The sequence below is a fragment of the Perna viridis genome, chromosome 1, assembly GCF_037379345.1.
Source record: "Perna viridis isolate PV_CMFRI_1.1 ecotype Kerala chromosome 1, ASM3737934v1, whole genome shotgun sequence".
Lineage (NCBI taxonomy): Eukaryota > Metazoa > Mollusca > Bivalvia > Mytilida > Mytilidae > Perna > Perna viridis.
In genome coordinates this window covers 24,164,923-24,191,785 of record NC_142445.1, presented here as the reverse complement: position 1 = coordinate 24,191,785, position 26,863 = coordinate 24,164,923, and the positions used below count along the sequence as shown (strand labels likewise).

The following is a 26,863-nucleotide window of genomic DNA, read 5'->3' as shown; positions in this document are numbered from 1 at the left end:
GAGGCAAAATAATGTTACCGAGTGGAGAGACGTGACTGCCTTTTGGGTGTTGCTTATTTGAGCTGGCACATTAAAATCCAACTCAGTGTATCAGTCTAGTAGAAAGCAGGATCTGTCAAAACGTTCTTGTCCTAAAATGTAAATATTTACAATTAGGACGTAAAACAACAATCAATCAATCAAGAGGAGGGATCAGTATAGAAATTCACAGCATGTAATTTTTTTCTGTTTGTTTAATTTGTTGGGGTTTTTAGCATACATCATGTAGGTAAATGCCGTATAGTTTATGCATAATTTTAGTACGGGGACTGTTATGTCGGTCGGTTGATCCACTTCTTGTCAAATTATGTGCATTATAATTTTTATATAACTACATGTACACATGTATGTCTAGATGAATGCATTTCACGTCGGCAAACTTATCAAACTCTGATCCCAAAACTGAGTTTTGCATAAGACCATGATAATCTGGGACTTTAATTCTTCGATTTTACTGAGGATTTTTATAGCTTTCAGCTATAAAATCCATGTCTACAGTAGATATGAGAGGTGATAAATAAACTTTTTTTCAGACTTTCTTTGGTACCGTAGGCACTTTTTACGACATTTTTGGGTGAATGTCTTTGTGAAAAAGATGCATTTTTGGAGTTTATCGTTTTATCCCACTGTCTTTTTGCCACTGCATGTGGGACAGTTTATATGGCAGGCGCATAACTATATAGGCACGACTATAGATATTAATCGACTCTAAGATGCAGGCTACATAAACATTATTTGAACCTCTGAGTACAGTATTTCCAATGTTCAATTTAATCATCGAAGGAGTAATCAAAGTAACCAAGATTCTGGCGCAAATCAAAAGAATGTAATCCAGGGACAAAGACCAGACATGGAAAACGGACAAACACAACAAAGAACATAAAGTAACTAAAATGATACATACAAAGTAACAAAAGTAAATAAACATCTCTGACTCCATCAAAAACTGGTAGCATGGACCAGGTGCACCGGTAGGGTAAGTGTCCTCTGTTTTTTTCTAGAAACAACGGCCGAGTTGCTCATAAAATGTCAATTCCGTAGTAGACGAAAGATGAAAAGAAAACTATGACACGTTGAACAAATCAATTTTCATGATGCAGATGGATACACAGTAACGATCCACGAGTTCGTGATGACGACCATAAAACTTCTGTAGTGATGACTTCTGTTTTGTTGCAACATAACCCTGTACCAGCAGCCTTATTATAAGAAGTCTAGCGCGATACAGCAAGTCTGCGTAGTTACTGCAAGCTCTGGCATAACGTGTGATTGTAATATGAAAATCCATACGCAGGTACTGAAGGGATGTTTTGCCACAGATGAAAGGAAAGTTGACAATACTGAATGAAAAGTCATCACGTTTGTCGTAAAGTTTGGTCAATAGTTTTCCCTTACCATCTATCTCTAAGTGTAGGTCAAAATATGCTGACTTCACATTGTCTGTAGTGTCCTTTATTTTAAGTTCTTTGGGGTAGATCCGATGACTGTATCAAATCCCCGAAATTGGATTGTTTACGATAATACGTCATCTATATAGCAGAAACTGAGATTAAATGAACTAGCTAAAAGATGTTCTCTCTTTCGGATCAGATCAGCCATAAAGTTAGCCTCATAAGAGTGAAGGAATAGTCCATCAAGTAGAGGAGCACAATTTCTTCCAATTGGAATATCGATCGTTTGTTGAAAAACGCGTCCACCACATTGGACAAATGTGTTCCAAAAAAAATTCCAGCATTTTGAAAACATCTTCTGTATAATTCACAGTGTGAATTATTTGTTTTACAAAGTATAAGGAAACTCTACCAAGAACTGTATATTTGTATCTATGTGTATCATCTTTTTTGGAGAAACAACGATGTATAATGTTTTTGAGTCGGGATTTTAACTGAGTACGGGGAATAGAAGTATACAGTGTAGAGAAATCATAGGTTTTAATGCTATTATATTCTAATAATAATCTTTAATTGAGGGTCTCCAAAATATCGTTCGAATTTTTCAGGGTCCATACTTAATTAATACCTCTACGGGAGTAACAAGTGTTGTGGTAAGACTGTAGACCTTCTTTGACAGCTGTGAGTATAAAAAAGTTTTGAGGTGTGAGGTTTGGTGTTACATTTTGCAGATCCAGCTGTGTGACGTTGTTCGTATGGATTCTTGTGTTTAGGAATCTAGCACATAGACTGAATAGGTGAATCGCAATTGTCGTCTTTAGTACAGAGACCAGAGAGAGGATAGCACAGATCATTTATGGCTTTCCATTATCTCTACTTTGGAGAGTAGTAGCAGTATCGGTCTTATCACTGCTGTTATTTTCTACGTCTACCTCTGATAATAATCATTGAATGTAGTACGTTTCGCAGACAAAAACAATGTTGTTTTGGGCTTTGTCTGCTTGTATGACAACCTATTTGTCATGTACATGTAGTAGATAATGTTTTTGCTACATTGGGGTCTTTGAAAACTGGTGTTACAGTAGCATTGCAATTGACACTCATTGATCTACTTAAAACTTTCATTCGTTTCAAAATTAAAGACCATACGGCCTTTACCCACTCTGACTGAGAATCAATGTATTCTTGTTCTCGTTTCATCCATTTTCTTTCGCAGTCCTCCACGGTGCGCATCCATAAGAACTTTCCAAATTAGCCCAGTGGTTTTACTTCTCGTTTCACTCCCCAACAAATTGTGTCCCTCTTACATTTGTCGTGAAGGTGTATCCCGGTAGACAAAGTCTGTACAATTTGAAAAGGAAAGGATAATGTTCTGTTGGTAATTATTTGTTATGACTCATATTCTTGATCACGACGTGTAAACACGAATTATTTGAACAGAAGAAAGGAAATCGTACAGACATGTGTGACTACAAGATCTACATGTATTATCACATGAATGTTATAAGAGAATTACTTAGTATATGAACTGTTTTACTTGGGACGGTCTAAACAGAATGAAGGAAAAAATTAAGATATGATGGTATTTCAAAGAAAATTTTAAACTTGAACAAATTTATCCCATTCTCCTAGACTGTTTTGTAACTTAATTGCCGTTTATTTTAATAGCTCTACTTAAGTACACTTATTTCAGGTCTGCTATTTTCAGTTTGGTGATTTAGAGCTAGTAGTCAACATAGTTCAAAGTGAATGTCACTTCTAGTGTCAGACTGCCTCATCAGTTCAGTGGTTAGCAGTGATGGATCCATAATGTTCAGGGTCTCTCATTTCAGTGGTTAGCAATGATGGATCCATAATGTTCAGGGACTCAAAGTTCAGTGGTTAGCAGTGATGGATCCATAATGTTCAGGGCCTCATCAGTTCAGTGGTTAGCAGTGATGGATCCATAATGTTCAGGGCCTCATCAGTTCAGTGGTTAGCAGTGATGGATCCATAATGTTCAGGGCCTCTCGGTTCAGTGGTTAGCAGTGATTGACCCATAATGTTCAGGGCCTCACAGTTCATTGGTTAGCAGTGATTGACCCATAATGTTCAGGGCCTCACAGTTCATTGGTTAGCAGTGATGGATCCATAATGTTCAGGGCCTCTCAGTTCAGTGGTTAGCAGGGATGGATCCATAATGTTCAGGGTCTCTCAGTTCAGTGGTTAGCAGTGATGGATCCATAATGTTCAGGGCCTCACAGTTCAGTGGTTAGCAGTGATGGATCCATAATGTTCAGGGCCTCTCAGTTCAGTGGTTAGCAGTGATGGGTCCATAATGTTCAGGGTCTCTCAGTTCAGTGGTTAGCAGTGATGGATCCATAATGTTCAGGGCCTCTCAGTTCAGTGGTTAGCAGTGATGGATCCATAATGTTCAGGGCCTCTCGGTTCAGTGGTTAGCAGTGATGGATCCATAATGTTCAGGGCCTCTCGGTTCAGTGGTTAGCAGTGATTGACCCATAATGTTCAGGTCCTCACAGTTCAGTGGTTAGCAGTGATGGATCCATAATGTTCAGGGTCTCTCAGTTCATTGGTTAGCAGTGATGGATCCATAATGTTCAGGGTCTCTCGGTTCAGTGGTTAGCAGTGATGGATCCATAATGTTCAGGGCCTCTCAGTTCAGTGGTTAGCAGTGATGGATCCATAATGTTCAGGGCCTCTCGGTTCAGTGGTTAGCAGTGATTGACCCATAATGTTCAGGGCCTCACAGTTCAGTGGTTAGCAGTGATTGACCCATAATGTTCAGGGTCTCTCAGTTCAGTGGTTAGCAGTGATGGATCCATAATGTTCAGGGTCTCTCAGTTCAGTGGTTAGCAGTGATGGATCCATAATGTTCAGGGTCTCTCAGTTCAGTGGTTAGCAGTGATGGATCCATAATGTTCAGGGCCTCACAGTTCAGTGGTTAGCAGTGATGGATCCATAATGTTCAGGGCCTCATCAGTTCAGTGGTTAGTAGTGATGGATCCATAATGTTCAGGGTCTCTCATTTCAGTGGTTAGCAGTGATGGATCCATAATGTTCAGGGTCTCTCGGTTCAGTGGTTAGCAGTGATGGATCCATAATGTTCAGGGCCTCTCAGTTCAGTGGTTAGCAGTGATGGATCCATAATGTTCAGGGTCTCTCAGTTCAGTGGTTAGCAGTGATGGATCCATAATGTTCAGGGCCTCACAGTTCAGTGGTTAGCAGTGATGGATCCATAATGTTCAGGGTCTCTCAGTTTAGTGGTTAGTAGGGATGGATCCATAATGTTCAGGGTCTCTCAGTCCAGTGGTTAGCAGTGATAGATACATAATGTTCAGGGTGTTGAATCCCCTTTTTGATATATGTTGCATTTTTTATTTGTTCATACATTGTGTAATTATATTAAATGTGATGTATTTATATGAACATGTAAGTTTGAAATCAACATTTTTTGTTAAAATGAGGATGATAGATTCTGACCTGCAAATACAACATTCAAGTTTATATGGTAGGTTTTAATTTTACAAAAATAGCGATCAGATTGGTCGTCAGTTTTTGATCCGTCAGCCATCATTCAATCATCAGTCATCATTCTGTCATATAGTTGCATGTATGTGTTCAGGGATTGAACCAACTTCTACTAGATCAGTAAAGCAGAGCATGAGAGAAATTAACACAAGCCTTCAATATCTACATGTAGCAGAATCAAACCTAGTAATTTGATCATATATATTTCTTATCTTAGGCCAAAAAATTTTTTATGTGTCTTGCTACCCTACCTACCCTATTTTTTTTTTGCCCTTATCATAAACATTTTATTGCTGTTTTGGCTAAAGCACCATTAAAGTTAAGAATTCAGTAGAAAAACGGTTTTGAAAAATAAAATATTTTCCTTACCTACCTACCCAATTTTTTTTAATGCTGGTAGCAGGAAACGAGTATTATTATTTTTGGCCTAAAATGACCATTAATTAGGCTAAGGTAAAAGTTGAATTTAATGTGTCATAATACATTTACATACATGTATGTATGTACCAAGGTAGAACATTTTTCAGGAGTTGTTTAGTAAAAAATGTAATTTTAGTACCTTAGAATTGTCAGAATGTCACAAGTTTCCTCATTTACTATCTCAATATTCTCTGTTGTAGCTGTCAAGTGAATGTTGTCTTATATGAAAGAGGGACTACAGGCCAATGCATATCTGATCGGATATGATAAGGTTAGTACCAGCTCAACACCAACAATACATAGAATAGAAGTAAATTTTTTTGATACACACAGGAAAGTATACAATTCTTTATATTTAAAGAAAGCAAAGGAAAGGAGTGTAAGACTGGTTTCAATTAACTAAGTGCATATACATGTTATACGAACAAAAATTTTACAAGTAGGAATTTTCTTTTCTCTTTAGTGAAAAAATATTATTCTGCGGTCTGTGTCCCGCCTTAAATATATTGGTATACATTCCCATCCTGTCAATTGATGAGCCCACTCCCCTCTGGAAGAAACTTAAAAAACAAGTAAGTTGAAACTGTTTTATGATATGAAAAAATCTTATATGTTCTGTTCTGTCATAATAGAAACGCTTGCTTTGTCAAATTCTATTGTATCATTATTTTATCAATAAATTGTACCCACGAGATCTGGGTTTGTTTTTAAGTAGCTGTCTTTGTAAGAATCATGCAAAATGTGAAAAATGTGATACACCCTAAAAAGGCTACATATTTTTATAATTAAGTTGTTTTATGGGTGTATACTATGAAATGTGTAATTATTCATTCAAATCTGCCTGCTCTTAGGAGATAATCAACATTGAAAATCTAGTAGATTCTAGTGCCATTTACAGAGTTATCTCCCTTAATTTTGAAATCTACAGTGCATTCTATACAATTTTTAACTCTTAAGAGCACAGATTATATGAAAAACCATATGTTAATTCTGTTTACTAGTGACATTTCAGACAAAATATAAAAAATTATAATATGTAGGCTTTTTACCCATGAATCACATTTTGCATGATTCTTAGCTGGAGTGCTACTTAAGTTCATAGAAGCTTGTGATTTTGCTGAAAAAAAATGTGTTCTTTAAAAAAGTGTGAAAAGGAATCAAACACAAAATTTTATATTTGAATGTAAAATGTGACAAATTTTAGAAAAAATGATAAATGCAATATGCCATTCTTGTATTATCTGAGTTTTTGACATAATCAATTACTTAAACTTTTAGTGGCAATGTCTCTCCAAACAGCAAATGCCATTACAAAAAGCAATTTATTTAGAACATATTGTTAAATTTGTAATAATACAATAGATTGATATAGATATTATTTTGAATTTATTTCATCATATGCTACATGTACGTTGAGAGATCTCTGGCTTTATCACTGGTCTATTCCAGTCAGAAATTAAAATATTGTTATAGATCCTATGTTATATTGTCTATAAACTTATAGATTAACTCTTGCTTTGATAAAGACATGATTTGTTTTGATTTCAACTGTTTAATGGAAAACCTGATATTGATTGTGTAAATCATCAAATCTCTGTAATTAGTCCATGTCTGGCAGGCACCACGTACAAATATTAGTAGACTGAATGTGAGAAATGGACAGGTGTGGGGTCTAATCCATTTAATTAGATACACCACTAGACAGAGTGGAATATTGCTTATTGTCCATGTAATTAGGGTGAGGAAAACAGGAAGAAATGAATCAATTATTCATTGGACAAAAATTGGTCTTATCAAAGACAATCGGCTCCAATGTATCAATATTTCTTAGAGCAATAAATCAATAATATCATTCATGTGTGTGGTGTAACATTACTAATAACTATTGAAAATTTAATCAAATATGTATAATTGTTGATAGTTAGAGAAGTTCTGTTTCTCTTCCATCAGATCTCTAAATCCCACATCGTAAATGTGGAGACCAGTTTCCAAGGATAGATTTCAGACTGAACAGTTGAATAATCCTGATAGAAACTGTTCTTAGCAGTTAGTGCTATGTATCATTTCATCTAGGGAAGTGAATCAAAAGTGCAGTTTTATCTGTTAATAATTTTTGTCATTAGTGTTGACATCAGCAATTTTGATCGTGTACAGAAAATTTATTTTATATATAATGGAATAATGTTCGATAGGTGAAGATAACAAAATGGATAATCACTAGCTTGTACTATTTGACTAATACATATATATATTGGATCAATAGTATAAGTATTCACAGAATTGCTTGTTTTTGTTTTGTGCGGTACCGAGTTTATAAACTTGCAATTTCGTCTACTTAAGCTTATTTGTGGAGTACATTGGTTGTTTAGCACTGATCGATTTTAAGCATTCTCATTTGTATTGAAAATATTATCTTGTCTGTCAAGTTATTGAAGAGTAATTTAAAGATTGGATTGTTTTAACAGGGCAAATTAGGATCATGTTTCCATCAGTTTAATCAAGAATACTCTGTCTTGTGAATATATTTTTAAAGCTGTTATTATATCGCAGATGATGCCATAATTACATGATATCGGAAATCATCTGTTTTCTGCCTGAAGCCTGTCTCCGTCTTTAAACCTGCCAATGTTTTAATGCTGTAAACTAATGCCATCGTAAATACGATTCCATATTTTCAGTAGATTTAATTCTACAGACAAGAAATGTAATGTGTTTACAATCTCTTGCTTGCCAGTAGATTAGAAACTTTGATGTAGATTTAGTCTCACATTCCTATTGTAGTGTTGAGAGTTTCAAAATATTTTGGATTTGTCAACCAAAATATTTTACATGCTACATTTTTGTTTTTTGCTTTATATTGTGAAAGTGAATTTCGCTTGGAAACACCATCGAAAATGAATGGAATAATGAAGTGGTTACATGTATTTTCAGTTTTAGTGTTGTTTGATCAGATATACAATCAACCCCATTATTATGTACCAAATAGTGATTATGAAAACATAGATAACACAGATGGAATTACGCCTTCCCCGTCTGCTAAACTAGACGAAGACCAGTAAGTCTTTTTAATGTTTTTGTTTTCTTGAATTTTTGTACATATACCTATAACTTGTATCAGTACCAAACCCTTTAAGACAAATACTGAAAATGTATTACTTTCTGTGGTGTACCAGTTTTTGCTATTTTCGGGGTGGACAGAAAAGCACTAAAAATAGTACCCGCGAAATTGATTTTTAACACTATATCATGCTTATTTTTGAAACAGTGATTATTGATACCTGCAAATATGTTTAGTTGATTGAATCTGTGAAAAATTAACAATTGCGAAAATAAGTAATTGCAAAAATAAGCTATCGTGAAAATACGTATGTTTGAAGTGCTGTAAATGTATTACTTTTCCTGGTTGCTAAATTTTGCAAATTCTGTCAAGTGAACAAATTGCTAGATATCAATTTTTTTCGTAGTTTTAAAAAAAAATGTTACATATAATCATTTAATAGCAATAAAAATCAATTTTATGGGTTGTATTTTTTTGTACTTACATGTACTTGTAATTTGTTTGGTAAAAGATGGGGATTAGCTTATAAGGTTCAAACTACATTGAAACTATTATCTTTTTGTACAGGTTTTCAATTTATTAAGACTTTGCATGAGACATGGTTCAGTTTGTTTTTTCTACTTTTCTAAACATGTTCAGTTTTTTACTGCATATCCATAAGTACTACGTGTCACTATTTGTGCCATTCCCCGTAAGAGAGCTCCAAAATCTTATTTTGCAAACAACAATATTGACCACAATTTATAACCCATGATTCAATATTGCCATTATACAGATTTTCCTGTTGACTACTGCCTAGGTTTTATCAGTTCGGTAATTGTGTTATATCTCTTCAAATAAGGGGTGCATCAGATCTGTTTTGTCATAAAAAATCCAGAAACAACGCATTGAGGAATTTGAAGGCCTCTGAAATAGTTTTCTTTGTTGCTGATGACTTTATGCATGAAAACTATGACGTACATTTTCAAATTTTGGCAGATATTCATATAATCATATTTTTTGTTAAATATTATTCATTGTGATAATTGCCATATTTATATCTATTAGCTCACAATTATCAAATGTTTTTGCTTATCACAAGAATAAGATGCTTCAACCTTGTATTTTCTAAAAATGTTTTAATATCTGTAGAATAAACTGGTTTATGTATATATAATATGTTAAAGCATTAATCTCTATGAGAGTCAGAACCTTGGTTTTTGAAAGTTCTGGTATTGCTTGGCATAGGGTTTATGAGTTGGATACATAGAATTGCTGAAAGTTTTTACCTGAAATGTTATTATTTTTGCCATGAGTAGTAAAATTTTGATTTGTGAGTTTAATCACTAAAACCCAATTTCTGCTTGGTGCTGTTCTATAGAAACTTGTAAAAAAAACACAGATTTGGAAACATTATTTTAAAGCTTGCCATTACATTTAACTTCACCATTTCTTTTACAAAATTTAACCTCTAAATTTGTGTATCTTATTTTCTTGAAAAGTATATTTTTTCCAGATGATTTACTGATCTTAGGCACCGGAAAAAATAATCCTACACAGACTAATATCAATCTAAGGTTTATAAGGTATTCGGCCTCTCTTTAAAAAAACCCTGGATTCACACATGGTTTGCCAGCTTGATCCCATATAGAACTTACAAAAAACATAATCTTTTTGGTTTTAGTTTGAGAATTAAAGGAAAACAATACGAAGTGGTGTTCAAATTGAATCTCCTGTCCAAATCTCATTTGTTGTTTTAATCCATTTACTATGAAGCTTTTTCATGTATAAAGATACTTAACCTCACTAAAAAAGCTACCTAGTAAGTATAAAACTCACATTCCATTAGAAAAATATTGGTTTGAAATAGGCTCTAAATCCCATTCTTATCCTCAATTACGGAAAATCCACTCCATGCATTAGTGAAATTTGCCATAATCGTTCATCATAAAGTCTAACTAATGTTCTTGGAGCCATTTGAATGTTGAGACTTTGATAGTAGGTATATTCTAGAAATCAGAAAGTCATCATTGAATTGGTAATAACATTAGCAGTTGGACATCATCAATTAATGAATTGAAATATAATTCAATTCATAAAGCAATTTCTGTGTTTAAAACCATATGTGGAGTCATTAAAATTGTTCCAATTTTCATTAGCAAGGGGAGTGTTGGAAATCCATTGACGTTAATTGACTGAATAATTTCATATCTTGTGAAAAAAATGCATTGGTTAAATGTTGTTTTTTTTTTATTAGTTTGAAAAATACATATAGCAGTATGACTTCCATCATTGTGTATTTGTACTCTTGTTCAACGTAATTAAATTTATTTCTTTTTATTAAGATACCATTACAAACAAAACTGATTTTGAAGGTGGGAAGGGATGAAACAAATTGCTCTGTCTGTCATTTTAGTTATAAGTTCATCATTTCTTATGAAGACATAATGCATATATTCTTATAAATGTTCATCTTTCTAAGTTTATGATATATTATACACAAACCATCTAAAGAGCTGTAGCTTCTCAAACATCTGTAATTTTGTATACAGTTATACTTAGAATAACATTAAATTCTTAGCCATAGCAAATGTCTCCGTTTAATCACATGCAGCCTTATTTCTGCATAAACTGATTAAAAATAAAGGCATTAGATATAATTATTTGGGTTTAGGGCTCTCTATAAAACTCTTGATGTGAAGGATTTGCTTCTGAGAAGTGCAGGAAATTCTGTAGGATTATCACTCACTGCTGTTCTCAGCAAATAATAAGGCAATGTAATGTTGATGTCCATTTTGTACGTCAGTAAGACACATTATTCATCCTTATAATGGACAAGCACACCTATCTGGATATCAAATCTGCTACGGTGACGGAAGTGAATTCATCCTTGGTAAAATACATTCCACAAAAAGTTCTTCCTATTTTCATTGACAGACTGTATATTGATTTCAGCAATATTGAATCATTTGAAGAAAACTGTCTCTGACTTTTTAGGGTTGGGTTGAATTAAAAATTCATTTGGAGGTTTTTTCTAGAATTGTAGTGCACTCTTTGACTTCTTCATATTAAGACTACCTACCAAATTTTATGGTTTTCTCTTCCTTGAAATTTAACTGTAAAAGTTACCTATATTGACTTATAATAGAAATTTACTGACAATGGTTGATCAAATTCTGTTTGATATTTTCGACAATTTTCTACAGCTGTATATACTCAAGTCTAGATTTGATGATTTTGTCAAATTCAATTTCAAATATTTACATATTTTATACTGGCTGTCAGTGTTAGTTCATCAAAAAAAAATTCTAGGTTTATTGACAAACTTCATCTTTTTAGAAATCATTTCTATGTACTTTAGGGTTTTATTCCAAATCATTTCATTCCTATTGTAATGAGCTTGATAAATGATCATCCCACTATCGTTACTGTTGCGGTAACAAACGAGCTTATTGATAAATTCAACCACATTATGCTATTCTGTAGTGCATAATAGAATGTAATTTCTTTATTATCACTATGCCCTTGTTTGTAAAAATATAGAATGCTTTACAATTAGAAGTTTACTGATGTTAGAGGGTTACTAAGGTTGCATCTACAATGTATTTCTCTGATATATGAGAGGGTTTAACAGACAGGTGACTCTTTAAAAATAATCAGTAAGGCCAAAAAAAATAGTAATCTGTTTCCTACTACCAGCCAAAAAAAAAAAAATAGAGTAAGTAGCTAGGGAAATTATTTCATTTTTTAAAAAACATTGAGTTAATGGGGAAACAATCTAGACTTTAACGGTGCTCATGCCAAAATGGCTATAAGACGTTTAGGGTTGGCACAAAAAAAATAGAGTAGGTAGGATAGCAAAAAACAGGCATATGATTTTTTTGCCTATTCTGCTGGTTTTATCATTGTTTTGTTAAACCTTAGACACAAAATTTCTGCTGCAGTGTTCAAAAGTACATTCATGTACATTCATGATTTTGAAAGATAAATTGAACTTGAAATAAATTCTTAGTTAGGAAACAGATTCTATCATATTGACTCGAAGAACACCAAATATCTCCAGACTTAACAGCTGAGATAATTTTTTGAATTAAGGTGGTAAGCTTAGGGTAAGGGACGCAGTTCTTATGAATCATTGGAACGTTTGTATTCAGCATTTTACATCAATGTCATGTAAGCATCAAAGTAACTTGTATTGATTTGATTCTGTTTCAAATGAAAGCTTGATGGACGTGGTGAAATTGAATATGATACAAACATAACATTGATTTCAAGAGTCATGTCCCTTACCCTAGGTCTACCTCCTTAAATGCTTTTGCATATTTTGGCTACATATTCATGATATTTGTGTGTTAAAAAATTGATTGATTTTTTTTATCTATTTTTTCATCTTTAATCAGTATAGTGTCATTTTGAAGTGTGAATGGAATATGTTTCCCTCAATTCTATCCAGCTCCATTTATCTTTGAAATAAAGCATTTAATATCATTTTTGCCAACATTAGAGCATGTTAAACTGCGCTATTCCACTTAACACACATGGGACACAATTTTCCAATTATTTTAAATTTCTATTCGTGGTCAGATTATTGTATGTGACTTGCAGACGCTAGAAAGTGTCTCAGGCCATTAAACTTTCAGATAGGAAACAAAGTTAATCAATTTCCATGAGAAACACCTACACTAAGGGGAGGTAATTTGTTGTAATTTTACTTCCACTCATAAAATGGTCTCCTAACCTTATCAGTGTTAATTGTCTGGCTTTTTTATGGTTGAAGGAAGTAGAAAGTGAAAAACAGTTGTTTTGATTTCTATAGATTTTTTCATTTGTTGACCTCTTTTGATTTTGTCATGCAATGTCTGTGAATCAAAGAAGGGGACTTAATGAATGAACATTTTAAGATACTTTGGTAAAAAAAAAATAATACCGATCGTAAAAAATTAGGACATTGCGGAGACATCATAATCCAAGTTCGTAACCTAAACATGAAAATAGGAAACAGATGATCTTGTACACACGGTAGCAAATGAAATATAACATAATTACATGTAAACGAAAAACAAAAAATCACACAACAAACTATAAAGCACTTGCGATAAAAACGCATACAGAAAAAAACTGGAGTGACATCAGATGATCCAGAAGTGTAACATCTGGTATCTTCATTCCATGGACATCCATAGTCTTGATTTATCTAATTGAATTCGAAGAACTGCTTTGAGGAAAAAGGACTAATTTTCTTTTTTTTTTTCCCTTATGTGATTTAAAAGTATTTAGGTCATAATACTACAATTATATTAGGCTTATATGTTACGTCTAGAAAATGATTATTGTTTAATTGTCTTGCTCTTATGGTAGAAGAACTATTGTTCATTGGGTACCAGTTTACATATTTTTTGTTGTTTGGTAAAGCCTCAACAATATTCAGACGAAATCTAATTGAATTGAAATCTTAGATGACCTTATGAAGTCTATGAATAAAAAAACAAAAATCACTTAATGATGAAATTTTGACTAACAACTAAACAAGAACATGTGTAATTTGCTAAAAACTATTTTTATGGTACCTAATTGCTATTAAAGAATGATTTAGGCCTTTTGACAGGTCATATGAGTGCGAAACTAAACACTTCTGGTATTTTTTGAGACAAGTAATAATGAATTGAACTGAGACATTGTTTGTTACCAGTTCTGTTGAATGTTATAATGTATCATATGATAATATTTGTAAAGTTTTTTCATCAATCCCAGATTAATCTCTGATTATACTTAGTTCATTATACATTTTGTTGATATTATTAGGTCAAATTTCAGTCAGGTCAAGTAAACTTTAATGATAGATTCTCAACCAACCTTCAGAAAAAGTGGGGGTGAGTTGGTGGATTTTATTTTTTTATTTTTTTCAGATATTTGCCAGCCTAATTTTAGCTATCTGAAGTATAGATATGTTATAAATCCATAGCCACATCAGTTTCTGAAAAGAAACATTTTTTTTGTCACCAAGAAATTTAAGATTTGTGTATTGTAGTATCCAGTTCTACAAACTGCTGTAAAAAAAATCGTGATATTTTAAAAAATTTCAACCCCAATTTTTGAAAATTTTTCGTCAATTTTTTAGGGGCTTGAGAATATGAGAATCTACTTATTAATTTTATTTGGCCATATACAAAAGTAAAATCTACCATAAGCCTTTCCATTGTGCTTGCAGAACCTAAATTATGTTTTCTGATACATTTGTTTTATTGGGAAGTACACTTCTGGGTAATGATGGACACTCAGAACTAACTCCTTGGCCAATTTTAGACTCATTAATTAAGGACTGATCATGCCAATGGCTTCTAGAGCTGTCATGTGTAAGTGAAACCAACAACTAGAAAGGAGACCTGATGTTCACTTTGCTACATGCCTGTAAACCATTGGAACAGTTCGTGTGGGAGAATCTCCCCAATTGACACTGTTTCATGTGGCAGATTATTAGTATTTTTCACAAAAAAAATATAGTACTTAATTTTAACTGAAAACCTCCCAGGAATTTTATTTTTTTATTTGGGAGATTCTAATTTGTTTATATTGTTTTTATAGGCGTCTACCCCTAATGTGGAATGGTTAACAGGTATGATCTTAGATTATCTAAAGTCAAAAACAACATAAAAAATGAGCAATTTGATCTCACCTTGTGGGGTCATTGACTGAATGTATAGGTCAGATAGATGTCATTGACTGAATGCACAGGTCAGATAGATGTCATTGACTGAATGTACAGGTCAGATAGATGTCATTGACTGAATGCACAGGTCAGATAGATGTCATTGACTGAATGTACAGGTCAGATAGATGTCAATGACTGAATGTACAGATCAGATAGATGTCATTGACTGAATGTACAGGTCAGATAGATGTCATTGACTGAATGTACAGGTCAGATAGATGTCATTGACTGAATGCACAGGTCAGATAGATGTCATTTTCTTTTCTGACCTAACATTAAAAGGGGTTAGTTAAGGCCTTGTATAACCCCACTGCAGATTTCAAGTCTCTGTCCACAACTAATATATGTTGGTCATTTATGTGTTTTGTGTCGTGATGTTACCGATACTTTTTATTCATTTTTGAACAATTGTCAACATTCTTTTACTGTTGATTATATTACATTTTTGGAGCTTACTTAGAGCTGGTTGTATATGTGCCCATGTCTGGTCTTTGTCCCTGGATTACGTTCTTTTGATTACCGCTATAACCTTGGTTCCCTTGATTACTCTGAATTGAAGGTTCTATGATTTATCTCACAAAAAAAAAACTAATGGCATGTATACACTTATTGAAGACTTTTTGATGATCTCTAAAAGTATTTACTGTATTGTATTTAGGTTATACACTGGTGCATTTGTTACATTTCATGATATCCGTTCTTTTTTGTAACGCAATTAAATAATTAACTAGGGACCATTTATGTGTTGTTGAAAATGTCAAAACCAATCCCAGGGTTTAATAAAGGAAGTAGGAAATGTAGATAAAAACCCTTGTCGCACCCAAATTTTAAGTAGCACTCCAGCTAAAAATCATGTAAAAAGTGATACATGATTGGAAAGCCTACATTTTTTTTAATTTTTGATATTCTATTTAAAATGCTGTGTAAACAGAAAATATTTTGTGGCTCTTTGTAGAAACTGTGTTCTTATGAGATAAAAGTTTTATAGAATTCAAAGTAAAGGGAAATAACTCTGTAAATGACACTAAAGTTCGATAGAAACTATTGGGTTTTCCATGTGGACTATCTCCTATCAGCAAACAGATTGGAATGAATGATTATACAGTCCATTATATAGATCTATAAAGCAACTTAATAATAAAATTAAAAATGTGTAGCCTTTTTTTTTTGTTTTATCATATATTACAGAATTTGCATGATTCTTATAATGACTGTTTATGGTTGTAGGTATAATGAGTTTCATTTTGGTTATTTGATTTGTAATTTTCAGTATTTGTTTTTCATGAATTCTGAATTAACTATCTTTATTGACTTCCCATATGTGTCTATTTTCTAATGTGTCTCATATTCTCTTGTCTTGATGTAATAATTTTCTAGTTTTCTTTGTATAGACAACTTCTATCATTGTATACACTTAATTTATCCTTTTGGTTGGAAATGATGTACAATTAGCCAAATCTTTTAGGAAAAATTACAAGAAAATCATATTTTATACTGGAAAGACTTGTTTTTAAGAAATATCTACTTTCATTTTATGGTACATTAGAGAAAAATTTGGGAATTGATCAAGTCGATAATTACTGGTAAATTGTCTAAGGACTGTTGGCGCAAATTGCTTTGGTCCATTTTATATGATCCTATACACAACAATCAGTGGAAAAAATATTGAATTCTCTACAAGATGCCTGCATATATGAAAGGATGTGTTGTCTTGAGGGGATATTTTTCATCTGAACTGTTCTGGCTATTGATATTAGATAGTTTGATGTTTTCTTTGGATTAGGCTAGGCTTTGTAGGTTTCTGATGAGGTTATCATAAAATTGATTGGTCAAGTTTCTATACATCTGGTCATACTTCAAAAGATGGTTTAATTTGGTTAAATATTATTCATATTGATTGGCATTTGGCAATGGATTACTGGTGAATTAATTGGTTTTCTACTATATTAGGGGCTTCTGTGCAGGGAAATTTAGGAAAAAGAGAGGGGTGTCTCAGGCAATCATGTGATCGTGTGCATTTGATCATCTGAAAATTTTCCTACAGAAGGGGGTGGGCAGAACTACCCCCTGGATCAGCTTGACTGCAAACGAGTGTGTATGTGTATGCATGTGTGTGTGTGTGTGTGTGTGTGTGTGTGTGTGTGTGTGTGTGATATACTTAGACTTGCCACTAGTCGTTATTAAACAATTTCTATAAGAAACTTTGTTATTTTCATTATTTTTATATGAAATCTACAATAGGATCCTGAGTTGAATTCAATAGGTCAGTCTGTCTGTCTATATGCTGGCTTTAAAAGAAATTTCCATGCAATTTGGTTCAATTGGAGTTATATTATGCCTTTTTTAAACAAGCAAATAGGGATTTTACAACTAAAGCTATACCAGTACATGTTTTTTTTTTCTGCTTTTTTTCTCAAATATAACATGAACATCATCAATGTATGTACTGTAAAATGTTTTATCAGGGATGTCATACATAATGTAGACTCTCTGCCAAAACATAAATGAATAAAAATCTTTCTGATGGGATGTATATAGGAAATGATGTCAGCAGTAAGGATGTGATTGTTTGAACTTTCAAAACACAGATGCTCTGCTTGTGTAATACCAAGGTCTCACATATTCCTGCTTGTCTGTAGACATCATTAATATAACAATTTTACATAAGTTGTATTTGAATGTATTTTTTGTACAAGTAGCTCTGTTTATCATAGGTAACATTGAAAATAATGTAAAGAGTCCTTTTCTTAATGTTCTTGTTAAATATCAAATACAACACCCCTCTCATGAGATTTGCTTCTATGTGAAACATAAGTCAGAAGTTTCAGAGTAAATAATATAGCTAAAAGAATTTATCATCATGGATAACTCCCTTGTGCTGAGGAAAAAACTTGGATGGAATTAACAACTATATGTTAATTATTTGTGATGATATTCCCTGGATAGACCAGTCTGTTGGATGCTATTTTGTCTCCGCTTGTTAACGGAGATATTCATTTATTTCTACTCTTATGTAAATAACAGTTTTAGTTGGATGTAATGGACGACTCTGTAACTCGTCTTAAAAGGAGAAAATTACACCAAACACTAATTTTTCAACTAGATTTATTGACTGGGTTGACTTTTTATGGGTTTTATGATATCTATTAGTGTTTTTTTCTTTTTTTTCAAGGATTGTTTTCCTCAATAAAATCATTACATGTAAAACATCTAATATTGTCTTTCTTGCTCTTTGAACCTTCCTGTGGATTTCTCCTTGAAATTCTTAGTAGGAAGTGTTACTATAATGACTTTCCTAACTAGAGTGTGTCTTTAGTAGTTAAATATAAATGCATTTCTGCAGGTCAGAATGTATCAATAACTATTTACTGAGAATAACTGAAGTTGGTGGAAATTTAAGCATTCTTACTGCTGCATGGCAAAAAGAAATTGGTAGAGGGGGACTCATAATGACAAGTACTGTGAAACTGTTAAAACTAAACCCTGTATAAACTGAAAATCTGTCTAAGCCAACCCCTGTATATGCTGAAAATCTGTCTAAACCACACCCTATATAAACTGAAAACCTGTCTAAACAACACCCTTTATAAACTGAAAACCTGTCTAAACCACACCCTATATAAAATGGAAACCTGTCTAAACAAGACACCTTTTGAAGTCCTCTTAATGTCATTTTTAGTTGATTTAGAACCTGTGTAATCTAGACACCTGTCTTAACTGAACAGGATTTACTTTAGTCAGGTTTCATAATATTACATCTTACTGTTACAAGAGACTTGTAATGAATCTATTGGTACCTGCAGGTTAAAATGAAACTTTAATCTGGCAATAGCATAGTAGATATAATAATTTAGATTCCATTTTGTACTGAACTTTGATACCCAAATGAACGATTGGAGTTGGAACGGGACTGAGATTAAATTTGTAATAAAGTGGTAGAAACAGTGGTTGTTTTTACATATATAAAGTTTTAAGTGCTAAATTGATTGTATTAGTAACCATGTAAAAAATGCTATTTTGATACATTTTACACTTATGACTTTCTGTTAAGTCCATGGAAGAATCTTTTATTTAAGTAAAAGCAATAATGATCATTTGACAAAACCATGTGGCATTTTTTAGAAAGCATAAAATCAATGTATATAGGTCGAACAAATGAACAGAATTTGTGGATGTACTTTTTGATCCCAGCCTTTTGTGAAAAGACATAATTTGAAAAATGATCCCAAAATATAGAAATACTTAATATCATTCCCAGTTCAGGATTGTTGGAATGATTGGAAAAAGTTCATCCTTGCCTGTCAGAAAAGACATCTGTCTGTCATTGATACATAGCCTGAGGCTATCCTTATCCATAGTTGTCATTGATGGTATTAAAAAGGCAATAAATTGTTTTGTTTGATGTTGAGATTTTATTGGTAAATCTCATGAATGATTAATGAAATCTGTCATTCAATTCCTCAGTCAAGGTCCTTGAGTGGGGAATCTTGTTTTTACTGAGTGTTCATGTATAGTTTTATGACAACAGCATTTTACTTTCAAGTGGTACTTGATATTTTAAGGGTACTTAATAGGGCCATGTGTACACCCACGTCATATTAAAAATGGACTATTGAAGTTTAGAGTCACATTTGAGTTTTTGTTAGTGAACCTGATTGTTCTGTGTTTCTTTCTTCATTTGTCTGTATGTCTCATTATCAAACGTCTGGTATTAATCATAGATCCAGAGATTTTGATAGGGTTCTAGGCTATTATAATTGCTAATTTTTGCCCAAATTTTGTTAAAATATTTTCAATAAATGGGGCTTAAACAACTGGAACATCCCCTGTCACTGAGTATGGTGGCTTTTAAGTGTAGAGACGTATTATGCATGAAAACTGCCAAAATTTTGAATATAATGTCCACCTCTCCTACCGACAGCTCTGCATTTTTTAGTGACAATTAATCCAAAAAAATATTCAAATAGGCAAAGAGTTGCAAAAACTATGCTGGCTTAATAACTTCAACTGCCTCACTGATAAAAAACAAAGAAATTGAACTAAAATCAAAATTCCAATAGCTTGATTACAATATAAATATTTCAATATTCAGTATTACTCATTGGTTTTAATAAATGGAAATGTTTAATGAAATCTGTAAATTATAGTATGGAATTTTATCCTTTCTATTGTAATTAGATTTGTGCACAAATTTGGTTAATTATTCTGCTCTTAGCTAGTATCGTCACAACACGACTCTTATCACTTATTTGTTATTTAGTGGAAATAATTTGTTTCCTTGTATGGTTTTGGAAAAAAATCTCGGTCATTGTCGTGATTGAAAACATATGCACATATTTACCGATTTTGTAATGAAGAGTGTTCTGTCAAGTTTTGATAAGAAAAATAAACTTTGTTGCATTTGTTTACTTTGTATAATTATATCCTTAACTATTATTATCTATGTGGTAATATCTTTTTTTTCTTTTTCTAGTGGTCTTGTTTGATTATTATTTTTTTCAAAAAAGAGGAAAAGGGAACAGGTCCTTGTGTTTAAGGCTAAACCTTGATCCTTTACCTGGTTCAGACAGAGGATAACAAAATATTTTCTATCCCCAGTGTAAATTAAGTAGCTTTCTTTGTAAGAATCATGCAAAATCTGAAAAATGTGATACACCCCAAAAAAGACTACATTTTTTTATTTTTGTAATGAAGTTGTTTTATGGGTCTATATTATGAAATGTGTTATTATTCGTTCTAATCTGCTTGCTCTTAGGAGATAATCAACATTGAAAATCCAATAGAGTCTATTGTATTTGAGTGTCATTTACAGAGTTATCTCCCTTACTTTCGAATTCTACAGTGCATTCTGTACAATTTTTATCTCCTATGAGCATGGGTTATATGAAAAACCAAATGTTAATTTCTGTTTACTAAAGCATTTTAAACAAGATATCAAAAATAGAAATATGTAGGCTTTCCAACCATGTATCACATTTTGCATGATTCTTATGTGGAGTGCTACTTATGTTTTGGCCCTTTGGCTTTGTACATTAGTGAAGAAGAAATGAATTGTTCAATTGTTTAGAATTTTCAAGTACAGTTATTGGATCCATCAGTCAGAAATTCTATTTGACTAAACACAATATCTCTTTTATGATATTTCCTTATATCATATATTGATGTGTACGAGGATTGTCTTATCATTTATGATGGAATTGAATGTGCAAATGAAAATAGAGCTTTTTGTAAATTTAGAACTGGCAAAAGATTGATTAGTGGCCTGATATCAAACTGGTTATAATCTCCAATGATTTATAATTGATTTTCAACTCCATTTTTTCCCAAAGCGTAAATAAAACTTTATGTAATTCCAGTTTTTATTGGAATCGTAGCGATGGTCTGAGTAGTGGGTAAATAAACCTATTGATCGTAACCCATTCAGATATGATCCAAGTCTATTATTGCATCTTTCCAAGCTCTATAATAAGTTTTGCTAAATAATTAAAATGTTAACACACATTGGGAGACAAGAATATTGTGTTGTCAATTTGGTTCCATCTGGAAAGGTTCACTGACTTTCAAGGCTGATGGTTTTTTAGATTGATTTACTGCAAGGATTGCATCATCTCTTCTTACAATAAGATAATTCTTTAAAACATGATTATTGTTTAATTCATTAATATACATGGAATCTTTGAAAGGATTATAGAATTTATAAATATGATGATGTCTTTATTGGGTAAAGCTCAAAGCTACGTTTGGTATTTGAAATATTAATTTAAGTATATATAGTATTTTAAGTCGCAGAAAAATAAATATACATTACATGTATATTGCCAGAGAGTTCCCAAGCTAATCTGTTTCGAAGCAAGTACAAATAAATATATCAATATTTTCTGCTATATTCATATATTGTTTTTATCTTGCAACCACATTTTCTAAATAAAACCTGCGAAATTTGTTCATTATAGTTTACTTTATTCAGCAATCTTTTGAGCACGGAGATGAAGGATGGCACCTTGAAACTTGTTTCCAGTTTCTTGTTTTCGACAATGTTATGTAGTGGTGGAATAAATCTTTGTGTTATTTGTATAGAAGTGTAATATAATGTTTATTGGTAAGCAGTTACAATAATGGACATGGTATATTTGTATATCCACCCCCCTCTTTTTCTGGTGAAAACAGTTTATAAAAAATCAGAGATCAATGATAATTGACAAGGCAATGTTTTTTTTAAGACAAACATTGTACCAAAAAATGACAGCAATATCAATCAAAATCATTTGATTTAGACAAATATTTGGCTTATTCAAGTTTGAATTACTTTTAAACTGACATAATCAGATTCCAAAAGTGTCTGGTTTAGACAGGTTTTCTGTTTATTCAGGGTTTAGTTTAGACAGGTCAGTTTATTCAGCATTTGGATACAGGTCAGTTTATTCAAGGTTTAGTTTAGACAGGTTTTCTGTTTATTCAGGGTTTAGTTTAGACAGGTCAGTTTATTTAGGGTTTAGTTCAGACAGGTTTTCTGTATATTCAGGGTTAAGTTTAGACAGGTCAGTTTATTCAGGGTTTAGTTTAGACAGGTTTTCTGTTTATTCTGTTTATTCAGGATTTGGTTACAGGTCAGTTTATTCAGGGTTTACTTTAGTCAGGTCAGTTTTTTTCAAGGTTTGGTTAAGACAAGTAATCAGTTTATTCAGGATTTAGTTTAGACAGGTCAGTTTCTTCAGGGTTTTGTTTAGACAGTTTTCAATGTATCAAGGCAATTCTTTGAGGCATTCTTGAGTTGATGTATAATGTGTATGACATAAGGTCTGAGAGACATTGGTTTACCAAAATCTGTTGAAAAATGCATTGGCTTATAAAATTGAACACAGAAAAATGAGGGATAAGTGTATCACGTGTGTGATTCCAACAATTTTATCCCATGTATACTTCAAAGTTAAGTTGCAATGGAGTACCTGTAATCAAAGGAACCAAGGTTCTGCCAGTAATCAAAAGAATGTAATCTAGGGACAAAGACCAGACATGGAGTACAGACATACACAAGAAAGACCATAAAGTAACTAAAATAATACATACAAAGTATCAAAAGCAAATGAGCAACTTGGACTCCTCTAAAAATTGGGAGCATGGATCAAGTGCATTGGTAAGGTAAGCGTCCTCTGCTTTTCTAGAAACATTTCTAAAAATGAGATTCCAATATGTAAGAAATAACAGCTGTGCAAGGATATCTGAAAAAGGGATTCAGTGCTTTGATATTACTATCAAATATTTATGATTTGATGAGATGAAACATAGGACAGTATTTAATTGCACGCAAAGCAAATGTTTTACAGTCAATAGTAACTTTCCACCCACACTACAACTGAGCTATGACGCGAGAAAACAGAGCTAAGCCCACAAAACAATAGATTAATGGAGTTGATTATTTTATATTTGCTATTGATGGCTTTATAACTATGTACTAATGTTACTAAGTAAAGGTAAAGCTCTAATCGTTGGGATTAAATTTCCAACAATGAGGGTGCAGAATCTCTCAAATATAGTAATAACTTATACCCCCAAACAAGCTGATGGTTGTAGTGAAATCACCTTGTCCGTCCGTCCATCCAAACTTCATTGCAGTTGTCTAGTCTGCCAATGGATGGATTGATTTCAAATTTGGTATGTGGCTTTATATAGATGAAGCATACATAGTCAGAGGTATATGGGTGCTATCTAATATCAACTTCCTGAATGAGTGGGGGTATACCTAGCACAACTGTGTGCAACTGAATGATTGACCTTGTAGTAAAGGTTTAACCAACTTCTACCTTATTCTTTAACAACCAAAAATCATTCACTTTTAAAGTTAAGACATTTTTACTGTCAGAGCATAATCTTACATTAACTGTCTGGATGTGTGAACATCACAAAATCTAAAATCTACAAAAAAAAATTAATGATTCTCATAACACTCATTTGTTATATGGTTTTAGACCTCTTGGTACTTTGGTGTCATACGAATTTGTACTCCTAGAAACTTCATGATCTAGAGTAAGTAATTGTCAGTCTTTGTACGTTAATGACTGGTCAGGTGATGGGAAAGCCTAACATTATACTCATTATAAGTGACTAGAGTTTCCTGCTATGCTGTAAGTGATAATGAATTAATAAGGACTTTTTTCATTTATTCAGTTGAGTGATTGAAATATCACCAAAGCTATATAATGTGTTATATAATTCTGTTTGATATATTATTGCTGTATAAAGATATAAATGTCTATGTCTAGCCTCTTTGACCAATTTAATGATCAGAGTGTCAGGTGTCTTTGACATCCAATCTTCAGAATGTGTTTTTGTGCTTTCCTTTGTTTCATAATTTGAGGAATCTTAGTTTTTTTATCACTTGGACTGTAGAGACATATTTTTGTCCTTGAAAACGGTAAAAAATGCATTTTGACAGTTTTCAACTCACATCTAGGTTGTTTCATCATTGATCAGTGAAAGTTTTTTCAAACTAAAAGTGGTAATCACAGAAATCATCACGTTGGAAATTTTGTAACACGCCCAGTAGGTCGAAGTAAGCATTGGCACTTGAAGGTTCAACCCCACATTTTAATTAGGCTATAATACACTTCATGTTTTAAATTCCTGGGCAGCCCAACACCTAATATCTCTATTAAGAGATATGTTTATACAGCATGGATGATGCACATAGTCATGTAGTCTGAATATGTTAATGCTTTTATATGTCATTTAGGCTCCATGCAAGTCCCTAGTATAAAAAAACCATATACCATTATTACTCATTACTCAGTAAAATTACAGAGAGTAAAATAGTAAACTTTAGGGGATTCCTTTGATTGAATGACCATTTCTTCATGGACTTTCTTAGGTACATGTGCTAGCTGGACAATTGAGAAGGAGATTTAATCATTTTATAACAACTTACAATTATTTCATAGGTCAGATAGAAAGTTTAAATCTTTCTTTTAATTAACCACAAAAAGGCAGTTCATCAGGTAATGGTCATTCTATAAAGGGAAGACCAGTTTTTTTCCATGAAGTTAACTGTTTCACTTGCTGTAAATGATTTATATCAGCTTTATTTCAATACAATCAAAATGAATCAGGTTAAGGTTCTAGTGGAATACTGATCTGATTGAAAGTTACATAACCAAATTTTTAAAGTATTGGAACAGATCTGTTAGGAACATAAATTCTGTTAACAATATCCTGGTTAATACAGTGACCTGGGGTTTCTAAATGTGATCAAGTTAATAAGTTCAATGGATGTTGCATTAAGATACCTGATAATCTGGTACAGTACATCTTGGCTGGATTTTGCAATTTCACCTTGTTCGTAGTGGACAGAGTTATGTTGTTGTAAGAAATATACCTTATACCTCAGCTTTTTAATGAAATTTATAAATCTCGTTTCTACGTTTCTGTTGATTTTTTTTAGCAATTGTCTGTTTTGTCAATTTTTTAAAATACTTTTTCCAATACATTACAGTTCTTTTTAAATTACCAGGTATAAATTTTCCAAGAATAAAAGATAATTGAAAATTATCTTTTGAAAAAACACAGATCTCACAGTGTTTCTTTGATTGTCCATTATTTGTTTTTTTTTTCTTTCACAATGTGCTTTTAAGCCAATTTCTAAGGAGAATAAATTTTGTCTACTCAGATTTTAACTACAATTGTTTCATCAATCAAAAGTATTTTTCTTTGCCTTGAATACAATTACTACCCCCTGCAAAGCAATTTGACTTATCCTTGTATAATATAGCTACATAAAAAATCCTCACTCAGTCTGTCTGTCTAAGGTTGAACCCAATTTTTACTGGACATTATATTTATTTATTTTTTAACATATTGCAGCTTGTGATATACTTAGCTTCATGGAATAGGGTTGGTCTTCCCTTGGTTAAATAAACATTACCTGATGAACTGGCTTAGGTAGTTCAATGGACAATTTACACTTTCTGTATTTAAATCCTTTTGTAGGGAACACCAAATATACTGCTTCCTATAAGACAAGAAATACTACATTGTAAAGTGTATTTGACACTTTTTGAATACAGAATATGCCACATGCATTTATCTTGACTTTTAGTATATTATAGCTTTCTAATTTTAGGCCAAAGTTACTTGTGAATCTGTGCCTCAGGAACTTTTCTTCACCAATCCTGTAAAATATGTCAAAACTCTCAAACCTCATTAGTTTCTGAATTCAATTTATATTAGACTAAGTATTTATGCAAACTGGAATTCATAGAAAATCATACTTTTGTTGGAAGCTGGATATAGTGCCCTTTTTAGCTCATCAAGGGCCATGTGAGTTATTGCCATCACTTGGCGTCTGTCGTCTTCCGTCCTCGTCATTTACAATTTTTCAAAACTCTTCTCCTCTGCAACTACTTGACCAATTGAAACCAAACTTAGTATGAATGTTTCTTGGGGTATCATGCATAGAACTGCTGTGGGGATTTTTGATTCGTCGAAAAGCATGGCCACCGTTACTAAAAATAGAAAATAGGGTTCAGACAATAGTTTTTTGCATATATCTCCAAAATGGTAAGGTTTAGCCCATTCTGAAAGAGGTGAAAGTGTTCAGCATGATGAGATATATCTGCGGTTAAATTTTCATTTTAATCTATTAAGCCATGTTGGAGTTATTGCCCTTTTTCAAAGTTTTTTGCTATTTTTAATGTTATTTCTTTCAAAAATTTTTTTCTCTGACACTATTTTACCAATTGAAACAAA

General features: G+C 32.6%; 1 protein-coding gene across 1 annotated transcript in view; it reads left to right on the top strand.

The window, feature by feature from the left end:
* The first annotated feature begins 7,104 nt into the window (after positions 1-7,104).
* Positions 7,105-26,863, top strand: part of LOC148627880 (voltage-dependent calcium channel subunit alpha-2/delta-3-like) — a 149,917-nt gene continuing 130,158 nt past the window's right edge. The window contains exon 1 of the mRNA XM_088581053.1: positions 7,105-8,433. Within this exon, the coding sequence (XP_088437179.1) occupies positions 8,273-8,433 (161 nt within the window). The 5' untranslated portion in view covers positions 7,105-8,272. The remainder of the gene's footprint in view (positions 8,434-26,863) is intronic.